Source organism: Euleptes europaea, chromosome 17 (genome assembly GCF_029931775.1).
Source record: "Euleptes europaea isolate rEulEur1 chromosome 17, rEulEur1.hap1, whole genome shotgun sequence".
Classification (NCBI taxonomy): Eukaryota; Metazoa; Chordata; class Lepidosauria; order Squamata; family Sphaerodactylidae; genus Euleptes; species Euleptes europaea.
Window position 1 is genome coordinate 547,455 of NC_079328.1, and position 24,233 is coordinate 571,687.

The following is a 24,233-nucleotide window of genomic DNA, read 5'->3' on the forward strand; positions in this document are numbered from 1 at the left end:
TGAGAAATTTTGTCTATTTCATATATTTCATGTCTTTTGATGCTTGAGGATATTTCAATATTCTCATAGCAATATTTCACTGTTCTCATAACAATTGGACTCTGGAAAGGTATAAATCGGGACTTAAAATTGTAAAGGTTGGAGACTCTTTGGCAGACATGTCTGTATGAGAGTTTTCCCGACATGGCATATTAATGGGTATGTAACTACTGTATTTTAATTGCGGAATTCAGATCTGTCATAATCTGTTAGAATCTGTTAGATATTTTCATGTAATTTAACTTTCATATACTTCATATATATGCTAGTGTGTTTTTTACTTTTGCATTAATAATTTTGAAGCACTAACAATAAAAAGAATTCTAATACAATTCAAAGTTGCATCTTTACCTGAAGTGGCAGGTTAAGCAAGATAACATATCTTTCAATGAGATATAAAATCTAGAAACATTGTCACTAAGCATGGTAAATGAGCTGCTTCATGTTCAGGTCAAGCTTTATACAAATGTAATCTATTGAGAGGGATGGAGATATAGTTTCTTAATAGAATATATTGACAATACATCTCAAGTGGGGAGAATGCCAATAAGCACCAGGCTACTCTGAACTTAAACGCTTTTGCTTTTACCATCGTTCTTCTAACCGTTTGAGTCATTTTGAGAGCCTCTGTCTGCCCTGGAAGCACCGTGTTCCACTGGGAGGTAGAGAAGTTCTGCCAAATACCTTGGATTTTGTCAAAATTATCCCACTTTATAGCACACATGGTCCAAGCAGAACAAGATTGCCGTACCAGTGCAAGGCTTAACATTTATCATCCTAATGTGGAGTTTTATTTAGGGGGTATATAACAATTAATATATGCCATTTACCAGTATAGGCCCTCCTTTAGAAATCACTTTTGTTCTATCTAGCATAAAACTCAAAGTACGACCGCTTGACCAATCCAACCCCCCGATTATCTCTAATAAAGGTGTGAAGCAAGGTTGCGTGCTGGCACCATACCTATTCAATCCATATATAGCGGATCTGGTGGCTAACCTATCCGCGAACCATCATCATGCCCCGAATCTCAATGGCCATCAGGTTCCAGTACTTCTATACGCCGATGATGCAGTTTTACTTGCTTATACAAAAATTGGCATGCAGCGTAGTTTAAATGTTAGTGAAATATTGCGAAATAAATCATCTTAAAATCAACTCTGAAAAGTCAAAGAACCTAACATTCACAAGGTCAACAAAAGTAGAAAGCTGGAGGGTGAATGAGCAGAAGATAGAACAGGTATTACAATTTAAATACCTTGGAGTCAATTTTCATCACACTTTGAACTGGCATCTACATCAGAAAATGGTGAAGAATCTCACTTCGTACAAGATAGGAGCCATCATAAAAAAAAAAATTCTCCAAAGGTGGTCAATATGTCCCAGCGGCAATCCGACTCTTCAGAGCTAAATTAATATCTCAACTTTTCTATGGTATTCCGATTTGGGGTTTGAAATTATCCCCAGCAATTGAGAAAATCCAGACCATGTTCCTTCATAAGCTTCTGGGAGCACCAAGATGTATTTCTTATGAGAATCTATGCTTAGAGACTGGTCAGAACCTTTTATCATCCCGGGCCTGGTTAATTATATTTAGATTCTGGCTACGAATACATTATCGAGCAACTCCAGGTAGTCTGACTGTGCTGATGCTTGCTGAAAGCACGTACTCTGCCTCGTACAACAGAATAGTCAAACAACTCCAAACCATTGGGTTATCCATGGAGCAATTATTTAATAGGAACGAAAAACAAACTTTTACCGAAATAAAGGACGCATTCTTGACATAGACTATCAGAGATTAATAGCTGGAGCACAGAAGACCTGCTCACCACTTTTTTATGATATAATACCTGTACCGAACACACTGCCAAAGTACTTCTACGATCTGATCTCCCCGTCCTTAAGATGTTCTTTCATGTTGGCCCGACTGAATACTTTACCAACAGCGATCACACGTGGCAGATACCAAAAAATGCCCTACAGGAATAGAGTATGCAGCTGTAATGGAAAGTCGCCTGAATCCACGGAACATGTGTTATTGTTCTGTGAGAAACATAGAGCCAAACCAGAGAACTTAATTACCCCATGGGTAAAAAATAGCGAGGACAGTGAAAGTAGATGGATAGTCCATCAACTATTAAAGGATCACAATCCACAGCTTTCTGAAGTGGTTGCTAAATTTCTTACTATTACTTTGGAGCAAGAGTGAGTGTAGCTTTTCTCCCTCTCCGATAATACTAGAACACGGGGTCATCTGCTAAAGCTGGAGAGCGAGAGATTCAAAACAGATAAAAGGAAATATTTTTTTCACACAACGCATAGTTAAATTGTGGAACTCCCTGCCCCAGGATGTGGTGATGGCTGCCAGCTTGGAGGGCTTTAAGAGGGGAGTGGACATATTCATGGAGGAGAGGGGTATTCATGGCTATTAGTTAGAATGGATACTGGTCATGCTGCATACCTATTCTCTCGAGTATCAGAGGAGCCTGCCTATTATTTTGGGTGCGGTGGAACACAGGCAGGATGGTGCTGCTGCACTCGTCTTGTTAGTGGCTTCCTAGAGGCACCTGGTTGGCCCCTGTGCGAACAGACTGCTGGACTTCATGGGCCTTGGTCTGATCCAGCAGGGCCTTTCTTATGTTCTTATGTAGTTAATGAATGAAAGATTCAGGTTATATAATGGTCTCCCTGGCCTCTATAAGGATTATGAAAGTTGTTTGTAGTTACTATTTGTATATGCCTGGCCAAAGAATGGCCATTTTAAAATTGCTCTGCATTTTGCACTGGATGTCTCATTTTTGTATTCGATGTTTTTGCTATCATGCCAATAAATAAGGTTATGGATGGATGGAAAACTCAAAGTGAACACTAGGCAGAGTTGCCAACTTCCAGGTGGGGCCCGGAAATTTCCCGGTATTACAATGGATCTCTTGACAACAGAGATTAGATCCCCTGAGGAAAATGGCTGCTTCAGTCAATAGATTCTGCGGCACTGTCAGGCCTGCTTTCCACAGCTCTAAGCAGCTTGTCAGACTCTGTTTTAGTTTCGATTCCACCAGGTGCCTCTCAAGGCCGAACTGGCTAACCGCTGAATTCCTATTTCAGTGCTATCTCCCGTGGGAACGGCTCCTCAGTGGGGGGGGGGGCGCCTTGACCTGTTGTAACTGATACTTTCCCTTATATGCCTACCCTGTACTCCCAATTGCCATTCGTGCCAATGTACCTGTAAGCGCTGCATACCTGTATGTTTTCCATTAAATCAGCTCATTTTTGGACTCTTTGTCTCTGGATGCTGTTTGTGGGATTACCACGGGACAAGTGCTTACAGGCATTACACCCTGCTGAGGCCCCTCCCCAGGCTCCATCCCCAAATTTCCCAGTCCTAACTAGGCACAATCCCATTTATGATCACATCTGTTCCCTTTGCTTTCTTTCATTTTGCATTTACTACTGATGGCCACTTTAGTTCCACTCCATCTCACCCCACTTGTGTCTTCTGACCTCCCACAGTGGTGCCATTTTAATAGAATTCTCACTGTCCTGCCAATAACTCCTTCAGTTCTTTGTTTAGTAAATTATCAAAACCTCTGGCTAGTCTTTTTCAGTTACTACTCTCCCTTTCATGATACCCATCTCTTCCTTTTGTTTTCTGTCTTTGTACGGAGAGCCTGCAGGCAGAACGTGCCTTGTTTTTAAGAGGTACTTGAGCTAATAGCAATACAAGACCTCCATCTTGCAAACTGTCTTATTGGTGGAGAAATGTGTTGAAGCAGCCACCTCTTCAATCAAAACTAGCAGTACATCTTCAGGACACTGTTCATTTTCACCCTAGTGTTCCCACTGAGCTGTTACTCTAGTACTAAAAGTTTACAAGTTGAACACAAATACAGTAACTTTTGCAGTAATATAGCTCACAACACTCTCTTGAGACCTGTCTGGGATTTCAAAGATAATGTTCCTCATTCATCAGTATGCCTCTTGGAAGCTAACAAAGGGTGCACAATGGAACACCTCTAGTGTAAACAGCTTTCTTATGGCTGAATTAGGTGGTGGGTGACCTGGGCAGTACCAGACAGCTCTGATTTTTATTCCACCCAGAAGTTCTATTCTACGTGCTTTTATTTCCCCCATTCTCTATTTCAGCCTCATAGCAATGCCATGAGCTGCATTCAGCTGCAAGGCAGTGGATAGCCCAAGTTCACCGAGTGAACGACACAGCTGAGTGGAGATTTGAACACAGGTCTCTCTGGTTTTAGTCCAACACTGGACCTACTAGGGGTGGGGAGGGACTGCGCTTGGCAGGCATTGTCACAACACCTGCCCACCAACTTGGACCAACGTCCTCCCCCCACCCCACCCCCGTCAGTATCAGGTGTCTGTCCCTAGCATCCCATAAGCAAACTCATCCAGACAGGTAGATCTGAAGCAGTAAGACTTTATTGGGAGCAAAAGGCAGATTTAAGAGTTGACTGCCCACCAGCAGGTGAAGCTGGTAATGGCGAAGATAGGCAGTTACATGTTTAAAAGCACTACAGGCTGTGAAGGTAAACATGGCTAAGCAACCCCGAGATAAGCAATTCCCAGGAAGGAAGACTAAACATTACCGCAGCTGTGGAAAACAGGACGAGCGAAACTGTACACAGAGTTTACAGGCATGAGAACCAAGGACTTGACATGTAGCCAGAAACTGGCCTACTCATGTCAAGAGCCTTTACTCCTGCTGGCAGCAAAGGCCTGACATTCTGCTCCCCCTAAGGCCCCCCTCCCTCCCAGCAATTGGGCGAGGTTTCTGGGGGTAAGCATCGTGAAATTGGCAAACCAGACGAGGGGCCGTTACATGGTGTTCAGCCACCCACTCATCATGACCAGGACCCAAGTGCTTCCAGCGAACCAGATAGTAAAGCACCTTGCCGCGGATCTGGGAATCTAGGATCTTGGAAACTTCGAAATGTTCCTCCCCACCCCCCCACCAACTGGGAGCTCGGGAGCAGGACCGGGGTGCCATTCTGGTGCGGGCACGTATTTCTTTAGCAAACTGACTTGAAACACTGGATGGATGCCCCTCAGGGATTTGAAAGGCTGAGTTCCACTGTGACTTCATTAATGAGCCGTGAGACTGGGAAGGGCCCCACATACTTCTCACTGAGTATTTTACACGGGCATAGGGAGCGAAGGTTTTTTGTGAACAGATATACCTGGTCCCCCACCTTGATGTTCCACCCCGGAGAAAGGGACAAGGACTTTCCACCCCAGGAGCAAAAGTGGCGAGAGTGGGACGAGGACTACCTACGCCTTCAGCATCAAAGCCATGAACTGGTCGAGCATGTAGCTACGCTGCGGGGCTTATTGGAGGGACTTTGGCTAGAGGTGGACGAGCTACGTCTAGTACGCCCTGCTCTGCTTGTGGTGGGACAGGTCCCCAACAACCTCTACCGCCGCAAGCGCCCGTACTCCCGCCACCACCGCCACCTCCTCCGCCTCAACCCCAGCCGCCAGTTTTCCGGAGAGTTACGGGCATCCTTCGACGGCTCCGGAGAGAAGCTCCCCTATTTTTTGATCCAAGTGGACGGTTTCATGAGGGAGCAGGGGGACCGCCTTTCAGTCGGAGGAGAGCTGGGTGCGGTACGTGGCTTCGCTGCTAGAAGGGGAAGCAGTGAGCTGGATGGTCCAACAGTATGATTTGCAGTCCCTTGATGACTTCTGTTTGCCCTCAGACGGCGCTTTGAGGATCCACACCAAAATGAGCGAGCCAAGACAGCGCTGCTGCAGCTTCGCCAGGGTTCCAAGTTGGTGATGCAGTTTGCAAGCGATTCCCAGGAAGACTAAACATTAGCGCAGCTGTGGAAAACAGGACGAGCGAAACTGTACACAGAGTTTACAGGCATGAGAACCAAAGACTTGACGTGTAGCCAGAAACTGGCCTACTCATGTCAAGAGCCTTTACTCCTGCTAACAGCAAAGGCCTGACACCCCATCCACCCTGAACACAGGGCTCTCATAAGATACAGGCACCCCCTCCTCACCTTTCACATAACGACCGGTATTCTGCTGATTAAGCCCCATATTTAGGCTACTTCTGCTGTTACTTTCTAAAGGGAAGTCACTTTTGGAATAAAAGCCATGACAACAGGGGTAAAGTATTTAATTATGTTTTAATAATGCAGGTCATGACAGCCGTCAGAAAGATGAAGACCTTCTTTTATTGTTTTCAGCTGCCTCTACATTTGTGTGTGTCACCAATAGCTATCAAGTAAATGCAAAAATAACACTTTAAATCTGGAACTTTATTACAGATTTTTATATAGTTATTTAGTAATACATAGTAATTTATTACACCACTGAACTTGAAAGCAAGCAGGAAAGTGTGTGCGCACGTGTGCAAATGGGTATAGATAAATTCCACAAATAAAATAACAAGGTTTTAAATCTATTAATTTCACTTCATCATGAAGTACATCATGAAAAATGGCATAAGGAATGGTCTCCATAGCAGTTTTCACACATTTTAGGTTACACACAGATCAATGCACACAACAGCACTGAATAATCAGAGCAATTTAATATAATCATACGCTGCAGTACCTAAAATTACACCTGTGCTGTTTGTATGGACGAATCCATTACCTTATTTGTAAGCACAGAGAAGACTTCCCCCTCTGCATCTCGGTTACAATAAAGTGGAAACCAAACCAGAAGGGTATAAAGGGATACTTTCTTCACCAAGAAAACAGGTGATTTCAAAACTACAGCTGAGAGTTCAGCTCCCAGTAAGACATACCAGTATGTGCAAAAGCGGCAACTGAAAGCGCATATTAACTGGGGCACCCTCCCACTCAGCAACAGTGGGGCCAATCGCTTTAAAACAAACCATCCACAGACACCCCCAACACACACACCAAATACCCCTTCCCGGTTCTGAAAACATGGGCACTGAATTTACATGGACCTGTTGGCTCACCTGCACTAGCATCCTCTGTGTGCGTGAGACAGTGAATATGTAAGACACACACACATACAGAGAGAGCGAGAACAACAGTTGACGTTTGTGCAAAGCCCCCATCATGCAGGAAAACCAGTTACTGGATGCGGTGCCTGGGGCAAAGGTCTCACTACACATTTTTTCCCCTTTTTTAAAGGGAGTCCGTTCTCTCCTTTGGAAATATTTGAAAAAGGCACAATGTTGTGAAGACTCAGGTATTTTTATACTGCCATGGGCTAGTAAATTTTTATACATGAATGACAGGAAACTAAATTTGGGGAAGTGCATAATTTTAGTTGTAGAGAGGCCATAATGTCTAATCTTTACCAATGCCTGGGTTTCACAAGTCTAAAATTCTGCTGGGAGTGTGGTCTATCATCTGCCTACGTGTCACTATTTTTAACAAGACATTCCATTCACATGGCAAAGTAATAATGCACCAAGAGCTTGCACTTGCTCTTAAGTCGCACACAGGCATGCCTGTCCCCGTCAAGTTTTCTTGCATTCCTAAAAAAGGCTGCCTCAGATGATCTACAGAAAGGCAAAGTTCAACTGCAGTAAGACAAGCACAACTGACTACCCTCATTTAAACTCCCTTCCCAAATTAATATATCTGCAAGGAACGGCTGGGTGAGAAAGTCCAAACAGAACTGTAACATCAGAAGCAGCCAACAAAGAGACTCTGAGGCAAAATGTGATGTCTGTTTGACACTTGCATAAGGAAAGACAGTAAGCGCTCGGACATATCTCGAGGGAACCAGAAGCTACCTTTGGCAAAATGTGGTCCAGATTTCAAAGGATGTGCAACAGGCAAGTTCATTGGCTGCCTGTAACACACGGGACACAACAGTTTTCTTTCATGCTTGAAAGAACTGCTACAAGTGCAATGTTTATTTACCACCACAAGCCAAGCACATACTAAATGCTACACTGTTAGCTGAACTGAAGAGTAAATCCAAGAGAAAGTTTTCCATTAAAAAAAAAAACCCGTAAGATGAACCTGAAAATGACCCCCCAAAAAATTCTTTTTCTAGCATTGCCAAAGGAAGAAGAATTTGTGGCAGAAGCAACTCAGTACTAGAAAATGTTGGTACAAACTAAGGTTCAATCGTATTGGTGACAAAGCTGCAGGAGATAACTGCAAGGAGAGTATACCTTGTCATTTGAAAAATGGGTTTGTCTATGTAACTCTTTATCCCATTTCCTTAATAATTGTTCATTTACTTGTTTCTTTCAACTGAAAGTTATTAATGGTATTCAGTCTTGCATCAGAACAACCAGCAGGTTACCCAGATGAGAAAGAATCCACTCGGTTTTCTTAATTTCTAGTTGTTATGAACTGAGTTCTCAGAAAGTCATACTTATGCTTTTTACTTGGGCCAAGAAGAGCAGGATATAAGTCTAAAGAATAAATAAAATAATAAATACTTGTAACTCTCACTGCCTCCCACAGGAAAATGGGCAGTTTCACCCAAAACATGGAATTGGTTTCAAGTTTTCCTTTGTGTCACAACAGCTAAATTTTGATGGCCAATCCGTTTGAATTACGAACTTTGAATTCAACTCAGCAGAATGCACTTCGATAAAACGGTCCACACCGCAGCAGTCGCTCTACTCCAAAAACACAATTCATTACTTCAGTCTTGTACATCAAAGTAGTCGATCACAGGCTCTTCTTTGAAGCCTTGTCCTGGGTTGTTATTCCCATGCCTGAAATAAACACAGTGAAATACCGTGAATGTTCTGAAAAATTAGAACATTTTTTAAAAAAGCAGATTTGGCCTTACCAGAGAATACCTCACCTCAGTGAGAGGACCGTCTTTAATGGGAAAACACCTCTTTTTGATCAACATGCAGGGAGAAGCGGCAAAGCACTTCTGAGGAGGAAAGGGGCTTCCCTCCACTGCTGATAACTGTGCCCACAGTTCAGAAAAACCCCAGAATTAAAAGAACGATGCCACAAAACAAGCGATAAAAGTTGTTACAGGAACTATACAACATATGACATATGATAGGCTAACACAGACAAAAGGGGTGGGGGGAATATAAGCAAATATTATATCACCAGACCTAAACTATCTGTTCCCCAGCATATGTCTCACTCCCCCTTCTTGTGTGCGTGCACGTGTGTATTACACTCCAGAGCTTATAGACTGTCCTCCCCTGACACTGCTGAAAGCATGAAGTCACAACTCCAAGTCCAGACCTGCTGCTGGTGTGATGCACCAAAGCTGTTCATCCATGAAGTAGGCGTCTCTTATTATGCTAAGAATACTCACTAGAACTCGCTGCTGTCAAATGCTACATTAGCAGAAGAAAACTAGTCAGCACAGTCATGCTTGGGAGTCAGTGGTCTTCCAGAAGACCTCAGGGTACATTGGGGGGGGGAGGGGTTGCACCATGCAATGAAGGAGCCATTGTCCCCAGTAATGGCTGGCTCTTTGGAGGAAACAACACTGTGGGTAAGGCAGTTATTTACTACCCTCCCCTTGGGATGGGGATCAGGCAGGCATCATCTATAGCTACATTAGCATCTCATGAAGACGACAGTTGCAGGCTGAGATACATCGTGGAACACCATGGTGACACTGCCAAGTGGGGCTGAGGCCGGAACACCAGGTCAGATATTTTACGGACCTCAAAACACAGCAGCACAAGACCTCCACTGGCTGGATGTCTCCTTTCCCTCTCCCCATGGTAACAGACAACACGGCAGGTAGCAAAGAAGCAGCAAGGCGCGGGAAGGAGAAGGCGGCAGGCACCTCTGGAGCTGAAGCTTCTCCCTGACTGAAATCTTCCCTTTGCACCCAAATCCCTACGTAAAAATGGGGGTTACAGGGGAGAGGAGAAAAAAGGAACTGGCAGCATTCAGCTTGAGAACAAGTTCCTTCCTGTTATCCAATCAGAGATGACCTGGGAACAGAAGGGAGCCCCGCCCTTTGGTGTCCCTTGCAAAGTGACCCTACCTGTTGGTCAAGCGATGGGGCCACCGGGCAGGTGCCTCTGCCTCAGTCACTGGAAAATGCAGCTCTTGAGCTTGCCCAAGTAGAACAGAGTTGCACTTTGCCTGGAACTGCTGTTCATCCAAGTCTTCAGTGCAGACACACGCATAGGGGGCCGATTTGGAGCAGGGCTGCCTTCGGTAGAATTTTTCTAGCTCACAGCAACAGCAGGGGGAGCCCGCCCTTTACTCTCATTGGACGATCTTCCCACCCAAAATAGCCCTAGATACTGAGGGGCACCCCCTCTCCCCTCAGTTTCCGGATGCCACCGTGAGCTCCTGCAAAACAGTAAAGACAGTAAAAGAGGCCACCGCGGAGCAGGATGGGAGGGGGACGTGTGTCTGTAATGAAGACTTCGATGAACAACGGCTACAGGCAAAGTGCAACTCTGTTTTCATTTTCAGTCATTCAGTGCAGCTCCACATATGGGATTTTAGCAAGCCACTCACTGCAGGAGGTGGTGGGGCAACCTTACTGGAACAGGGGTTGCAGGACCACACTTGACTCATGTCAGCCTCCTTTCTTGCTTGCAGGTCCAACACATAAATGCTTGACAAAGGTGTCCACAGACACCCAGGTAGCAGCTCTGCAGATGTCAACCAAAGGGACCTTGCAATGAAATGCCGCTCGAGACCCCGGGGCTCGTGTCAAGTATACCTCAACCGGCAAAGGACAATTCTTTCTGGCTGCCCTGTAGGCAGCAGAAACCACCCACCTGGAAATTGTCATTGATGCCAATTTCCCCTTCTTGGGACCAGCGTAACAAACAAATAAACAAAATATTGTCGAAGGCTTTCACGGTCAGAGTTCATTGGTTCTTGTAGGTTATCCGGGCTGTGTAACCGTGGTATTTTCTTTCCTGACGTTTCGCCAGCAGCTGTGGCAGGCATCTTCAGAGGAGTAACAATGAAGAGACACTGTCCTTCAGTGTTACTCCTCTGAAGATGCCGGCCACAGCTGCTGGCGAAACGTCAGGAAAGAAAATACCAAGACCACGGTTACACAGCCCGGATAACCTACAAGAACCAAACAAATAAACCTTTAAAATATTGTCGAAGGCTTTCACAGTCAGAGTTCATTGGTTCTTGTAGGTTATCCGGGCTGTGTAACCGTGATCTTGGTATTTTCGTTACTCCTCTGAAGATGCCTGCCACAGCTGCTGGCAAACGTCAGGAAAGAAAATACCAAGACCATGGTTACACAGCCCGGATAACCTACAAGAACCAAATAAACCTTTATCCAACCTAAAGAATTGCATTCTTTTAAGGTAATATCTTGGGCTGCATCAACAGAAGTATAGTGTCCAGATCACGCGAAGTGATGGTATCGCTTTACTCTGCTCTAATTAGACCTCACTTAGAGTATTGTGTTCAGTTTGGGGCACCGCAATTTTAAAAAGATGTAGACAAGCTGGAACGTGTCCAGAGGAGGGTAACAAAGATGGTGAGGGGTCTGGAGACCAAGTCCTATGAGGAAAGGTTGAAGGAGCTGGGTATGTTTAGCATGAAGAGGAGAAGACTGAGAGGGGATATGATAACCATTTCCATGTACTTGAAGGGCTGTTATATAGAGGAGGGTGCCGAGTTGGACCAGAACCAACGGGTTGAAATTAAATCAAAAATTTCCATGTAGACATTAGGAAGAATTTTCTAACAGCTTGAGCGGTTCCTCAGTGGAACAGGCTTCCTCGGGAGGTGGTAAGCTCTTCTTCCCTGGAGGCTTTTAAGAAGAGGTTAGATGGCCATCTGTCAGCAATGCTGATTCTGTGACCTTAGGCAGATCATGAGAGGGAGGACGCCATCTTCTGGGCATGAAGTATGGGTCACTGGGTGTGTGTGTGTGGGGGGGGGGGAGGTAGTTTACTGGTAAATGTCAGATCCCCTTCTGAATCTCAGGCATTTTCTGTGGTTTGCGTGGATATATTGAAATATGCGCCTTTGAGGTCCATAACACTGAAGAAGAAGAAGAAGGGTTCGTTTTTATATGCCGACTTTCTCTACCACTTAAGGCAGAATCAAACTGGCTTACAATCACCTTCCCTTCCCCTCCCCACAACAGACACCCTGTGAGGTAGGTGAGGCTGAGACAGTGTGACTAGCCCAAGGTCACCCAGCTGGCTTCATGTGTAGGAGTGGGGAAACAAATCTAGTTCACCAGATTAGCCTCTGCCGCTCATGTGGAGGAGTGGGGAATCAAACCCGGTTCTCCAGATCAGATTCCAGTGCTCCAAACCAATGCTCTTAGCTACTACACCACGCTGGCTCTCTCACCTGTTGGTTGTAATTTCATAACAGAAGGGAGGGAAACCATTCTAAACTTCTTAACCGATATTTATTCAAACCACGAAAATCAAATGTAGGGCAACGCCCCCCATCCTTCTTTTCTACTAGGAAAACCCTGGAATAGAAGCCCCGATCATCGGGGGGGGGAGGAGCTTTTGGATGGCTCCCTTGTGGAACGAGCCTCCCGCAAATGGTCCAACAATCCAGGCATGGTGTTATTAACAGGCCAACCTAGAGGGAAAACATGTGTGTGTGTGTGTGTGTGTGGGGGGGGTAACTGGGTGAACTCTAAAGAGTAACCAGAACCAATAATTCGTAATGCCCAAGAGTCCTGACAAATTTGCTCCCTGTCCCGGTAGAAATAGGTTAATCTGTCCTGGAAAAAGGACAGCCTCTGACTGAACCTGCTGCATAGCTCTTTTAGCCTCCTCAGGTATACCATCAAAATGGAGGGCCAGCTTCTCCCATAGGAAGAACTGGTATCCCACCCCCCATAATCGTCTGATAGTTAGAGATATGGAAACTTAAGGCAGCTGAGGAATACGGCTTCTGGCCGATCATATCTAATCATCTGCTCTCCTTGTCTGAAGGACTGGAGTGTGCTGCCCAGACCTCTGTTTATTCTGTAGTTCCTCCGTAACGATGGAGGAAGGTGGAGGATTCAGGGGTCAAGCAGGGGCACGGATCAGGTTTTCAATAGGTTCTCAATCTTTCTAGTGGTGGGTGGTGCTGAAGCCGGTTTGGAAAGAATAGGGACATTAATGTCCTGCAAATCTTCTAAAATAGGAAAAGCAACAATCCCAGGTGAGTCTGCGCTTAACCTACTCAGGATCTTATCTCTTGGTTTGTTATCTGTAGTTGTTATGTCAATGTCTAAAGCTCTAGCCATGTGAATCATCTGTTCTGCATGCAAGCTAGCACTTCACTAAGTGAAATGGGCTCTGGATCACCCACATGTTCATCGGGGGAGGTACCAGATGCAAATTCAGAGCTGAGTGCAGCTGGATCCTCATCATAAGTCTGAGACTCCGCATACGAAGGTGCTTGTGCAAATGAATGGTGACATGCTGGTGACTACTATGAGGCACCCTGCAGGGATCTGCCGGTAATATCCAAGCCTCTCTAGTGACAGGATTCCATCCATCCAGGATGCGAAACGCGTCAACTAACATAGTTGAAGGCTGTGCTGACTGGCTCCAAGGTTCTTGGGCCATAGGCACCTGGTGTCCTGGATCCTGCCCCAAGTCCGAGACTAAGGGATCAGGCAATTCAGCATGGAACGAGGGAGTCTCTCAAGTGACCAGGACAACCTCTGGGGATGGAGAGAGCGAGGCTTGCTTGAACTGTCCTTTTTTTTAGAAGACTTAACTTTTCCCACATGTTTTAGCTTGCTCTTCTTTGAAGAGGGAACCCCACAGCGGTGTGAAGAGGCCTCTCATTTGGAACTGGAGGGCTTTGGAATCAATGGAACCGAGACAGTTGGAACCGATGGAACTGAGACGGTTGGAACCGAAACAGCTGGATCCGAATGCTGTGGCATACCAATGGTAGGTGGTGGGATCAATGGAACTGAGCCTCTCGGAGCCGGTGGAACTGAGGAGGTCCCAGGAACTGACGGAAGTGAAACCAGGTCGGGGGGTTTCAATGAAGGCCTGGGTGGAGGTTGGGCCGAAGTCGTCTCCACGGACACTTCAGGCGAGTGCACCAGGGTTGATCGGGACAAAGAGGGTCTCTGCGGAGTTGTCCCTGGTGTCCTCACATGTGTGGTAACAGTCGTGAGGGGCTTTTCCCAAACAGCAGCTTTTAGGTGGAAACCCCTATCAGAGAGTGCTCTTTGGGTGAATTTTTGGCAGATGGTACAGGCCTGCATCATGTGTGCTTCACCCAGACACAGCAAGTACTCCTGATTTTGATCAGAATGCGGCATGAACACATGAAGCTGCCTAATACTGAATCAGACCTCGGTCCATCAAAGTCAGTATTGTCTACTCAGACCAGCAGCAGCTCTCCAGGGTTTCAGGCAGGGGTCTTTCATATCACCTACTTGCCTAGTCCCTTTAACTGGAGAGGCCGGGGATTGAACCTGGGACCTTCTGCATGCAAAGCGGAGGCTCTACCACTGAGCCACAGCAGGGAGTGGCATGTAGGCAAGGAAACATAAGCTCACAGGTAAGTACAGAAACAAAAACCACGGGGCACATAAACCACGAATTCCGATGTCAGTACACTAATGTGCATAGTATGGGAAACAAGCAGGAAGAACTCAAAGCCCTAATACAGGAAGGAGAGTTTGACCTAATAGACATTTCTGAAACTTGGTGGGAAGTCACTCATGATTGGAATATTAAGATTGAGGGGTACAACTTGTTTAAAAGGGATAGATTGATAAGGAAGGGGGAAGGAGTAGCACTGTATGTCAAAGATGTGTACACCTGTGAAGAAGTACATGAATCTGAGCATGGTAGTGCAGTCGAGACTCTATGGGTAAACATAAAAGAAATAAGAAATAATCGTGATATTCTCGTGGGGGTCTGCTATCGACCGCCAAACCAGGCAGAGGACTTGGATGGGACACTCCTAGACCAGATCACAAAGTTCTCAAAGAGACGGGACATGGTGGTCATGGGAGATTTTAATTACCCGGATATCTGTTGGAAGTCCAACACTGCTAAAAATGCAAGATCCAATAAATTCCTGACTTGTCTTGCTGACAACTTCCTATTCCAGAAGGTGGACAGGGAAACAAGAGGGTCTGCTATCTTAGACTTGATTCTCACCAACAGGGAAGAACTGGTCGATGAGGTTAAAGTAGTAGGTACCCTGGGTAGCAGTGATCATGTACTCTTGGAATTTACAATCTTGGGGAGAGGAAAACCTGTACGTAGTCAGACATGTAGGTTGGACTTCAAAAGAACAAATTTTAACAAACTTAAACTTATGCTAGGTAGAATCCAATGGTCAGAAATACTTAAGGAGAAGGGAGTTCAAGAAGGGTGGGCATTTCTTAAAAATAAAATACTGAAAGCGCAATCCCAAACCATTCCTATGAGAAGGAAAAATGGGAGGAGCCTAAAGAGGCCAGGGTGGCCCCATAAACAGCTTTTTAAAGAGTTGAGAAATAAAAAAGACTCACTTAGGAAGTGGAAGGAGGGCCTTATAACCAAAGAGGAATATAAGCAAATAACTAGTGCTTGTAGGGAGAGTGTTCTGCATTTAGGTAGGAAAGATCAAATGCATAATTATAGGATGAGGGAGACTTGTTTGAGCAGTAGTGTGTGTGAAAAGGATTTTGGAGTCTTAGTAGACCAAACACTGAACATGAGTCAGCAGTGTGATGTGGTAACTAAAAAGGCAAATGCAGTCTTGGGCTGCATCAACAGAAGTATAGTGTTCAGATTACACGCTAAGTGATGGTATTGCTTTACTCTGCTCTGGTTAGACCTCAACTAGAGTACTGTGTTCAGTTGTGGGCACCACAATTTAAGAAAGATGTAGACAAGCTGGAACGTGTCCAGAGAAGGGCAACAAAGATGGTGAGGGGTCTGGAGACCAAGTCCTATGAGGAAAGATTGAAGGAGCTGGGTATGTTAAACCTGAAGAGGAGAAGACTGAGAGGGGATATGATAACCATGTTCAAGTACTTGAAGGGCTGTCATATAGAGGAGGGTGCCAAGTTGTTTTCTGTTGCTCAAGAAGGTCAGACCAGAACCAATGGGCTGAAATTAAATCAAAAGAGTTTCCGTCTAGACATTAGGAAGAATTTTCTAACAGAGCGGTTCCTCAGTGGAACAGGCTTCCTCGGGAGGTGGTAAGCTCTCCTTCCCTGGAGGTTTTTAAGAAGAGGTTAGATGGCTATCAGTCAGCAATGCTGATTCTGTGACCTTAGGCAGATGATGAGAGGGAGGGCATCTTGGCCATCTTCTGGTCACTAGGGGTGTGGAGGGGGAAGGTAGTTGTGAATTTCCTGCATTGTGCAGGGGGTTGGACTTGATGGCCCTGGTGGTCCCTTCCAACTCTATGATTCTATGATTCTTCATAGTGCAGCGAGTGCACTTCTTAAAAAGAGGCCAGGAGGCCATTTTTCGTTTTGAAACTGAGGTCGGACAGACGGGCACGGGTAGGTCAGTCAGGCTACCTCACACCGATCCCAGATTAATACGACATATAGAAACAGTCAATCCAACAGTGGGCGAATTACGAATGCTAGAAAGAACCTCTACTCGCGAAGGTTGCAAAAAAAAAAAAAGTGAGAGGAGAGGGGCACCCCCCTTGTATCTAGGGTGATTTGGGCGGGAAGATCATCCAATGAGAGTAAAGGGTGGGCACCCCCTGCTCTTCCTATGAGCTAGAAAAATTCTACCCCATGTGGGGCTGCACTGAATGACTGAAGATGAACAATATTTATAAAGACTTATATATAAACAATATATAAAGATTTTCCCCTGAAGAAATCTTTGGAGCCTGATATGCTGTAAGGAATCTTGCAATCTATTAATTTATATATACTTTGTTGCCATTCCATACATCCAGGTGTTGTCCTCTGGATGTTCAAAAAGAATTAAACAGATTCATTATGTACTAAAACTGTCCAAGCATATCAGAGCATTAAAATACGTTCTACCAAGATTCTAGAAACTGAAGAAATGCAAGCATAATTTAAAGCCAGCAAGGTTTCAGAAAAGAATTATCTCATAACACTATATATTTACAAGAAAAAATTATATTGACAATAAAGGCATAATGCAATAGGTAAAACAACATTAAAAGTGATTGAATAAGTACTATAAATAACAGAAGAGCTTCATTACTCCACCATTTTGTCACTATTCAAATTCAAGACTTAAGTCTATAAAAAAGTGAAATACATTACATCATAGTTCAGCAACTGAGAGAAAAACAAGCATAACTATAACTAGCGAAACCCCAGAAAAAAGTCACATTCACAAATTTAAATTTTAAAACTTATGTAACACTGATTTCTACTGGTTTCACACTCTTCCCTAATGCCTTTGTGAATGCTTTCCCACCCTCAAAAACACATTTCTGTACATTTCAATGAATATTTTAAGAGTCCTTCCTTTATTCTCCTTCATACTCCGACACTAGAGAGACCACATAAAAACTGTCCACTCATGCACACTACTCATTCAAAATAACTTGGATCCAACTAACAGATCATCTTTCCAGATCAACCAAATACCAAAAAATGTCACCCTGAGATTAGATTCACATGACAACTACTGGATAAATATACCACTGGCAGTTCCCTTTCTATGAACAGCCAGGTTTAATACTTGAATGGAGGAGTACTTACTTCTCTGACTGCTTGTGATGAGGAATAGGGGGTGGAGGTCTGCTCTGCCTCTCCTTGGTAAGCAGAGATGTCAGAGCAATTGTCGGACAAACTGATTTCCCTCTGGAAAAAGGAAGTCATAATATCAATGAAATCTGTCCTGTGACATCTGCATGACAGCAGCTGTACACTTTTTAATGTCTGCGTAGTTTATTCTTATTTGGAAATAAGCAGTTTGCTTTTCCTTTTATCGTGATTCTGATTATCTGTCCATTTTCATGCAAGAAATCCACAATTTTGGACAATGGTTTCATTTAATAATCATGCATTGTCTAGAAATACAGAGCACAGAGAAATTAAATGACAACCTGGGTAGTCCATGGTACTCACATTGGTCATCCCCATCATATGTGAAAAAGTAGCTTATAATGCAAACTACTATGACACTTTTGACAAAGTCCCTCACTAGAGACTCCTGAGCAAATGTAACAGTCATGGGATGAGAGGACAGGTCCTCTTACAGATTAAAATTGGTTAAACGGGAAGCAGATAGTAGGAGTACTATTCATTTATTTATATTTCTATGCTGCCTCTTCAGAGTTCTGCCCACTTCTCACAATGGCAGAGAGTGAGCAGTGGGGTCCCACAGGGATCACTATTGGGCCCAGTGTTATTTATTATTTTCATAAATAGTCTGGAATTGGAGGTGAGCAGCATAGTGGTCAGGTTTACAGATGATACCAAGTTATTCAGGATGGTGAAAACCAAGGGCTGAATTTGAAGCACTCCAGAAGGATCTCTCAAAATTGGCTGAGTAGGCAACAACGTGGCAAATACCCCTCGGTGGAGTTAAGTGTAAGGTGATGCAGTGTGGAACAAAAATTACTGAGTTTAAATATATGCTGATGGGGTCTCAATCAGCAAGAAGGAGATTGTGGGGTTGTAGCTTGATGAAAGCGATGGAAGTGTTAACCCAGTGTGTATGGGTGTGGGGCAGAAGTGAAACATGCAAACTCCATGCTGGGGATTATTATGAAAGGACTTAAAATGGACAATACCATAATGCCCTCGTAGATGCTATGGTGAATGCACAATTGGAATATTGTGTACAATTCTGCTTTCCAGAACAGGGTAACCAGGGGTTTAGATGCACCTTTCCTATGAAGAAATGCTAAAGAATCTGGGGCTTTTCAGTTTAGAAAAGAAGACAACTTACAGCCCATTCCTGAGGTTGGGGGCCGAATCGGCTTAGGAGATGGTGGAAGGCCAGCGTCGGCACAAATGCCACTTGTGCCGTCTAAACTGGCATGGGCGCCAACGTAAGAGAAGGCTTGTGCAGAGAGGCGGCGGCGAGCCACATCGCAGGAGCTGTGGCACAACCTCCGCACCAGCAGCAGAACAGCACTGGGGCCTACGCCGTCCCCGAAGGGGGCATCCCTGGGGGCATGACCCCCACTAGTCGTGTTCCTAAGGGCTTTCAACACAGAAACAGCCACATTTGACAACGCAAAGTTACACCAGGTGTATATACCTGGTGCAGCCCACAGAGTTCCATGTAATTTTCCGTCTGAGCTGTCTGGCCGCCTCGCTGTGGCCCTGCCCAGCGCTCCCCGGTGGCCTGTGGAATAAGACCAAGTGCCTGGCCAATGGGCCCGGTCCGGAAATGGCTGTGCCCCCAGAGGAGACCCATTGTGAGACAGGTAATCCCTCATAAACACTACTTCTGACAGGTAAGACTCATGCAGCTGAAGATGCTGTCGCTCAGCTCCCCCAGGAGCGGACTTTGAGCGTGCGTGCCTATCCACCCACAGCGGGGCATTCAGATGACAGGGACCCCCTTGCACAGAGGGGTTCACCGCCTCACGAACAGGTCCACTCAGGGCACATAGCGTGAGGGTGGCTGCACTCATGTTGGTAGCGGCCGACATGGGGGTGACCCCCCTCACCCAACCTTTCACTTCGCACTAACACCCAACCAGGAGAGCAAGGTCCACACAACATGTGACCGAGCTCCCCTGATCAGACTCTCTTACAGATTCTATTGAGGTGTTGTCGTTGAACCCTGGATCCCGGCCTTACCATCGCAGATAAGGAGCTGGCCCTAATCAACTCTGAAATAGCAGTCATGCCCTCCTGAATGGGCCTGGCCATACTCAGCGTGGGAGCTGTACGCGCTCCTGAGCCCTGGCTGCCCTCCCTGGTTGCCGCTCCTCCCTGCCTCAAAACCCAGACCTTTGCAACCTCGACCACAGCGCATGGAGCTTGGTGGGGAGGCCAGAACAACCCTGGGTCCTGTGGTGTGGGTAGTGAGTGCGCCTTCCAAGGTGTGGTTGCTGGAGCCCTCCCATGATGGAACCACAACCCAAACCCATTGTAAGGCCTTTGCTTCCTTTGAAGTTGGGAGTTTGGCAGCTACAGGCCAGAGGCTGGCTTCCTGTCAAGGCCAGGCTCTGGCTGCTGGTCAAGGTTTTGTTCTCATGCTGCAAATCTTGTTATGTCTTTGAATCGTTATCTCTTAGTACGGCACTGTGGTTTCGCTTTGTAATGCTTTTTGCCTAGAATGCTTTTAAACTGTAACCCACCTGCTTAGACCCCATTAGCACCCTTTCCTGCGTGAAAGGTAGTCAACTTCTGAAATCTGTCTTTTTTGCTCCTAATAAATTAGCATTGCTTAGGTTCACCTGCCTAAGCGTGTCTGTTTATGGGAACCTAGGGATAGACGCCTGAACTGACATTAGGGTGCTAATCCCTGTATTTTCTTTTTCACCTTTTGTGGAGTTTGTGGAGGAGGTCGAAGCAGCAGAGCGGAGCTTTCCGGAGGAGGACCTCTGACAGTTGCTCCTGAGAGAGGCACGGCTCGCCCAGGATGAAGCCGAGCGGCTCGCAGGGCTGGTAGCCGCTCAACGTGCCCAGATGATGGATGCCCGAGTCGTCCAGGGGGACGCCGAGCTTCTCACCGGACCGGGTACTGCGCAGCGTGTCCGGGAGGAGGCCCAGTGGCTCGTCTTTCTCTTGGAGGAGGCACGACTCGCCCAGGCAGATGTGGAGTGGCTCGCCAGGGTGGCAGCTGGGCAAGGTGAGCACGAGGAGGCTGAGTGGGCCGCTGCCAAGGAGCGGCTCGCCGCGCTGGAGGCAGAACAGTGCACCATGCTGGAGGCCAAGCGCTGAACCCAGGGGGACGCCGAAGGGGCCGGCGGGGGCTGAGTGTCCCACGAGAGATGTCCGGGTGGCCAGATGCAGATATGCACAGACCCCTAGGTACCCCAAGACTGGAGAACTTTTATGCACAGCCGGGGAAGCGTGTTCCCCATATGAGGCAGCCTTCCTGGGGGCTACGCAACGGCAGACCGGCGTTGACAGCCGGGAGGATCCCTGGAGACCTTCGTTCCAGGGGATGGATGATAATGAGGAATGCCAGCACCAGTCCTATCCAAAGCAAGAGCTTGTGAGGCAAGTAGTGGGGTTGCGAGGCCCAATTGAGGGACTTTTCCAGGAGGCCGACCTTCGTCGGGTGCAGTTGGCACTGCCACAGCCCCAGTAACTCGCTCCCACCGTAGCCCCTGCACCTGCCGTGCCGCAGGGGGCCGGCGCTCCCCCGACACCCGCTGCACCCGGCCAGCCCACCCCGCTGGGACAACCTGCCCCCTACCCTCCACTGTCAGCTACATGGAGGGAGCTGCGAGTCTCGTTTGACGGTTCAGGAGAAAGGCTTCCCTACTTTTTACTACAAGTAGATGGCTTCAAGAGGGAGCAGAGGGCTACCTTCATTTCGGAGGAGAGTCATGTGCATTATGTGGCATCGCTGCTGGAGGGAGAAGCGGCGAGCTGGGTGGTCCAGCAGTTCGACCTTTGTTCCCGCACGCTGCACTCCCTTGGTTTCATGTTGGCGCTTAGACGGCGCTTTGCAGAGTGAGAGGGCCAAGACGGCCCTCTTTCAGCTTCACCAGGGAACCGAGACGGTGATGCAGTATGTGAGTGAATTTCAATTGCTTGCTACTAAAGTGGTGGACTGGAGCGAAGCCGCCTATGTGCAGTATTTCTGAGAAGGACTAAATTCGGAAATTCTTCACTGGGCCTTTATGCAAGGCGACCCTCCCGATCTGGAGGAGCGGATTATACTGGCGGTGGAAGTGGAGAATCGCCAGCAGCTCTTGAACTTACCAAAGGAGCGCAAGGCGCTAGGTTCAGAGCTGTGACTAGAGCGGACAGCCCAGAGAGGGGGCTCCCGACCGCCAAAGAGGGTGGTCGACTCGATAACGGAGCAAAACGTTTTCGGAGTGGAGCGTGTCTGGTGTGTGGTGGTATGGGACACTTTGCTGCTGCTTGCCCTTCCCACCCCGAGGGACCTCCGACCACTTCGCGTTCGACCAAGGAGAAGGCGGCTCAACCCGAAGGCAAAGAGCGCCGCAAGGGTTCCATGCCCGGAAGGCGAGGGCCCTCTGCACTCAACCTCGCCCCAGCCGACAGAGAGGATTAGGACACAGCACCACTTGATCCAACGGGATCGTGTATTACAAATCCAACCCTATCGAGCTTGGATAGCTTGTCACCCTCAGAGGAGGACGGGACTTGGGGGCCCTCCACACTCAACCTTGTCCCGACCGGCAACGGGGGCCAGGACCCAGTGTCAGTAGATCCAACGGGATCTACTGATTACAAAAAAAAGGACCAGGTCTGCTGTTTCCGGGGTTCCGCAGCAGACTCCCACCACCGAGAAGGAGGGGGCTCCAGTGATGGTAAGCGATATAGCAGAGAATCATTTTGTGGATGTTGTTCAACAGAGTTTCAAGGGGGGTCCTCAGCTTAAGGTAGAGCCCCTAGTGGACTCGGGTTGCGCACACACTTTGATCAGTGAAGAGACTTTCAAGGCTTTAAAAGTGAGGGCAGTGTGCTTACCCCAGACCATCCAGTTTGCTCAAATGGATGGCAGTGACTTTCAAGGAGGCCCAGTAGATAGGCTCACGGGCCGAGTAGTAATGGGAGTTGGAGCACACTGGGAGCAAATCCATTTCATCATTGTGCTGGGGATTCGGTACCCAGTGGTACTTGGAGTAAATTGGCTGCAAGGACATAGCCCCACCATCGATTGGGCGGCCAGGACTATTGCTTTCAGCCAACCACAGTGTGAGCGCCACCGCAGAGAAGTGGCCATGCGGAAGTGTGCAGCCATGGTTGCAGCACCCCAAAAATCTGTTCCCTTCGTACTGCCTGAGGAATACGCAGCCTTTGCAGACATGTCTGATGAGAAAGAGTGTGATGTTCTCCCTCCCCATCGTAAGACGGACTGTGCTATTGAACTGGTGGGGGAAGGCAAACTACTGAAGGGAAAGATTTACCCCATGAGTCCGAAAGAGAAGTCGGTGCTCCAGAACTTTTTAGATAAGAATTTAGCCCATGGTTTCATTCGGTCCTCCACAGCTCCTTGTTCTGCTCCAGCCTTTTTTGTGCAGAAAAAGACGGGTGACCTGAGCTTATGCATAGAATTCCGCAGACTCAATGCGGTCACCCAGACTAATGTCTACCCCATTCCATTGATTCCGGATCTGCTCAGCCAACTAAAGGAGGGCTGTATATTTACTAAACTGGATTTGGTTGAGGCTTATTACCGGGTTCGAATCTGAGAAGGTGACGAGAAGCTGACAGCTTTTTCCAGCTGTTTTGGGATGTTTGAGTACCTGGTGATGCCCTTCGGGTTAAGTGGTGCCCCTAGTGTCTTCATGCAGATGATTAACGAAGTGCTACATGATCTGCTATTCAAAGGGATAATTGTGTATCTTGATGACATTCTGATTTACTCTAAGACGTATGAAGAACACGTAAGGTTGGCTAAAGAGGTCTTGCGACGCCTCCGTGAAAACCAACTGTTTGCAAAGGTGTCCAAATGTGAGTTTCACCAAGACAAATTGACCTACTTGGGGTATGTGATTTTGCATAAGGGGCTGGCAATGGATCCTGAAAAGGTACGAGCCGTGGCAGAGTGGGAGACGCCCACTACTCGCAAATAACTGCAACGATTTCTCAGTTTCGCAAACTTCTATCGGGGGTTTCTCAACAATTTTGCGCAGATTGCGTTGCCCATGACTGACTTGTTAAAGACGAAAGGGAAGGGAAGTTCAGCTACCCTGCCGTCTTCCCGGTTGGCATGGACGCCTGACTGCCAACGAGCCATTGAGACGTTGAAAAAGTTGTTCACTTCTGAACTCATGCTCAAGCATCCTGATTGTGAAAAACCTTTCGTTGTTCAAGTAGATGCTTCTGATGTAGCTATGGGAGGGGCACTTCTACAGAGGGGGGAAGCAGAACTACACCGTTGTGCGTATTTTTCTAAGAAGTTTTCCCAATCGGAGCTCAAATGGCCCATTTGGGAAAAGGAGGCAGCTGCGGTTAAACATGCCTTGACGGTATGGAGATATTTCCTAGAGGGGGCCGAGGTTCCCTTTGAAGTGTGGACAGATCACAAAAATCTGGAGGCTTTAAAGGGGACACATAAGCTTACTGAGAAACAAGTGCGTTGGGCGGAATTTTTCTCGAAGTTCCGTTTTGTGTTAGAACATGTTCCCGGCAAACAAAATCATTTGGCAGATGCATTGTCTCGACTTCCCCAGTACCAGAGTAAAGTGGAGCGCCCAACCCGC

General features: G+C 46.8%; 1 protein-coding gene across 1 annotated transcript in view; it reads right to left on the minus strand.

Moving 5' to 3' along the window:
* Positions 1 to 8,642: 8,642 nt before the first annotated feature.
* Positions 8,643 to 24,233, minus strand: part of NFX1 (nuclear transcription factor, X-box binding 1) — a gene marked incomplete at its 5' end in the record, with an annotated part of 80,963 nt that continues 65,372 nt past the window's right edge. The window contains 2 exons of the mRNA XM_056862503.1: positions 8,643 to 8,731; positions 17,620 to 17,721. Of these exons, the coding sequence (XP_056718481.1) occupies positions 8,659 to 8,731; positions 17,620 to 17,721 (175 nt within the window). The remainder of the gene's footprint in view (positions 8,732 to 17,619; positions 17,722 to 24,233) is intronic.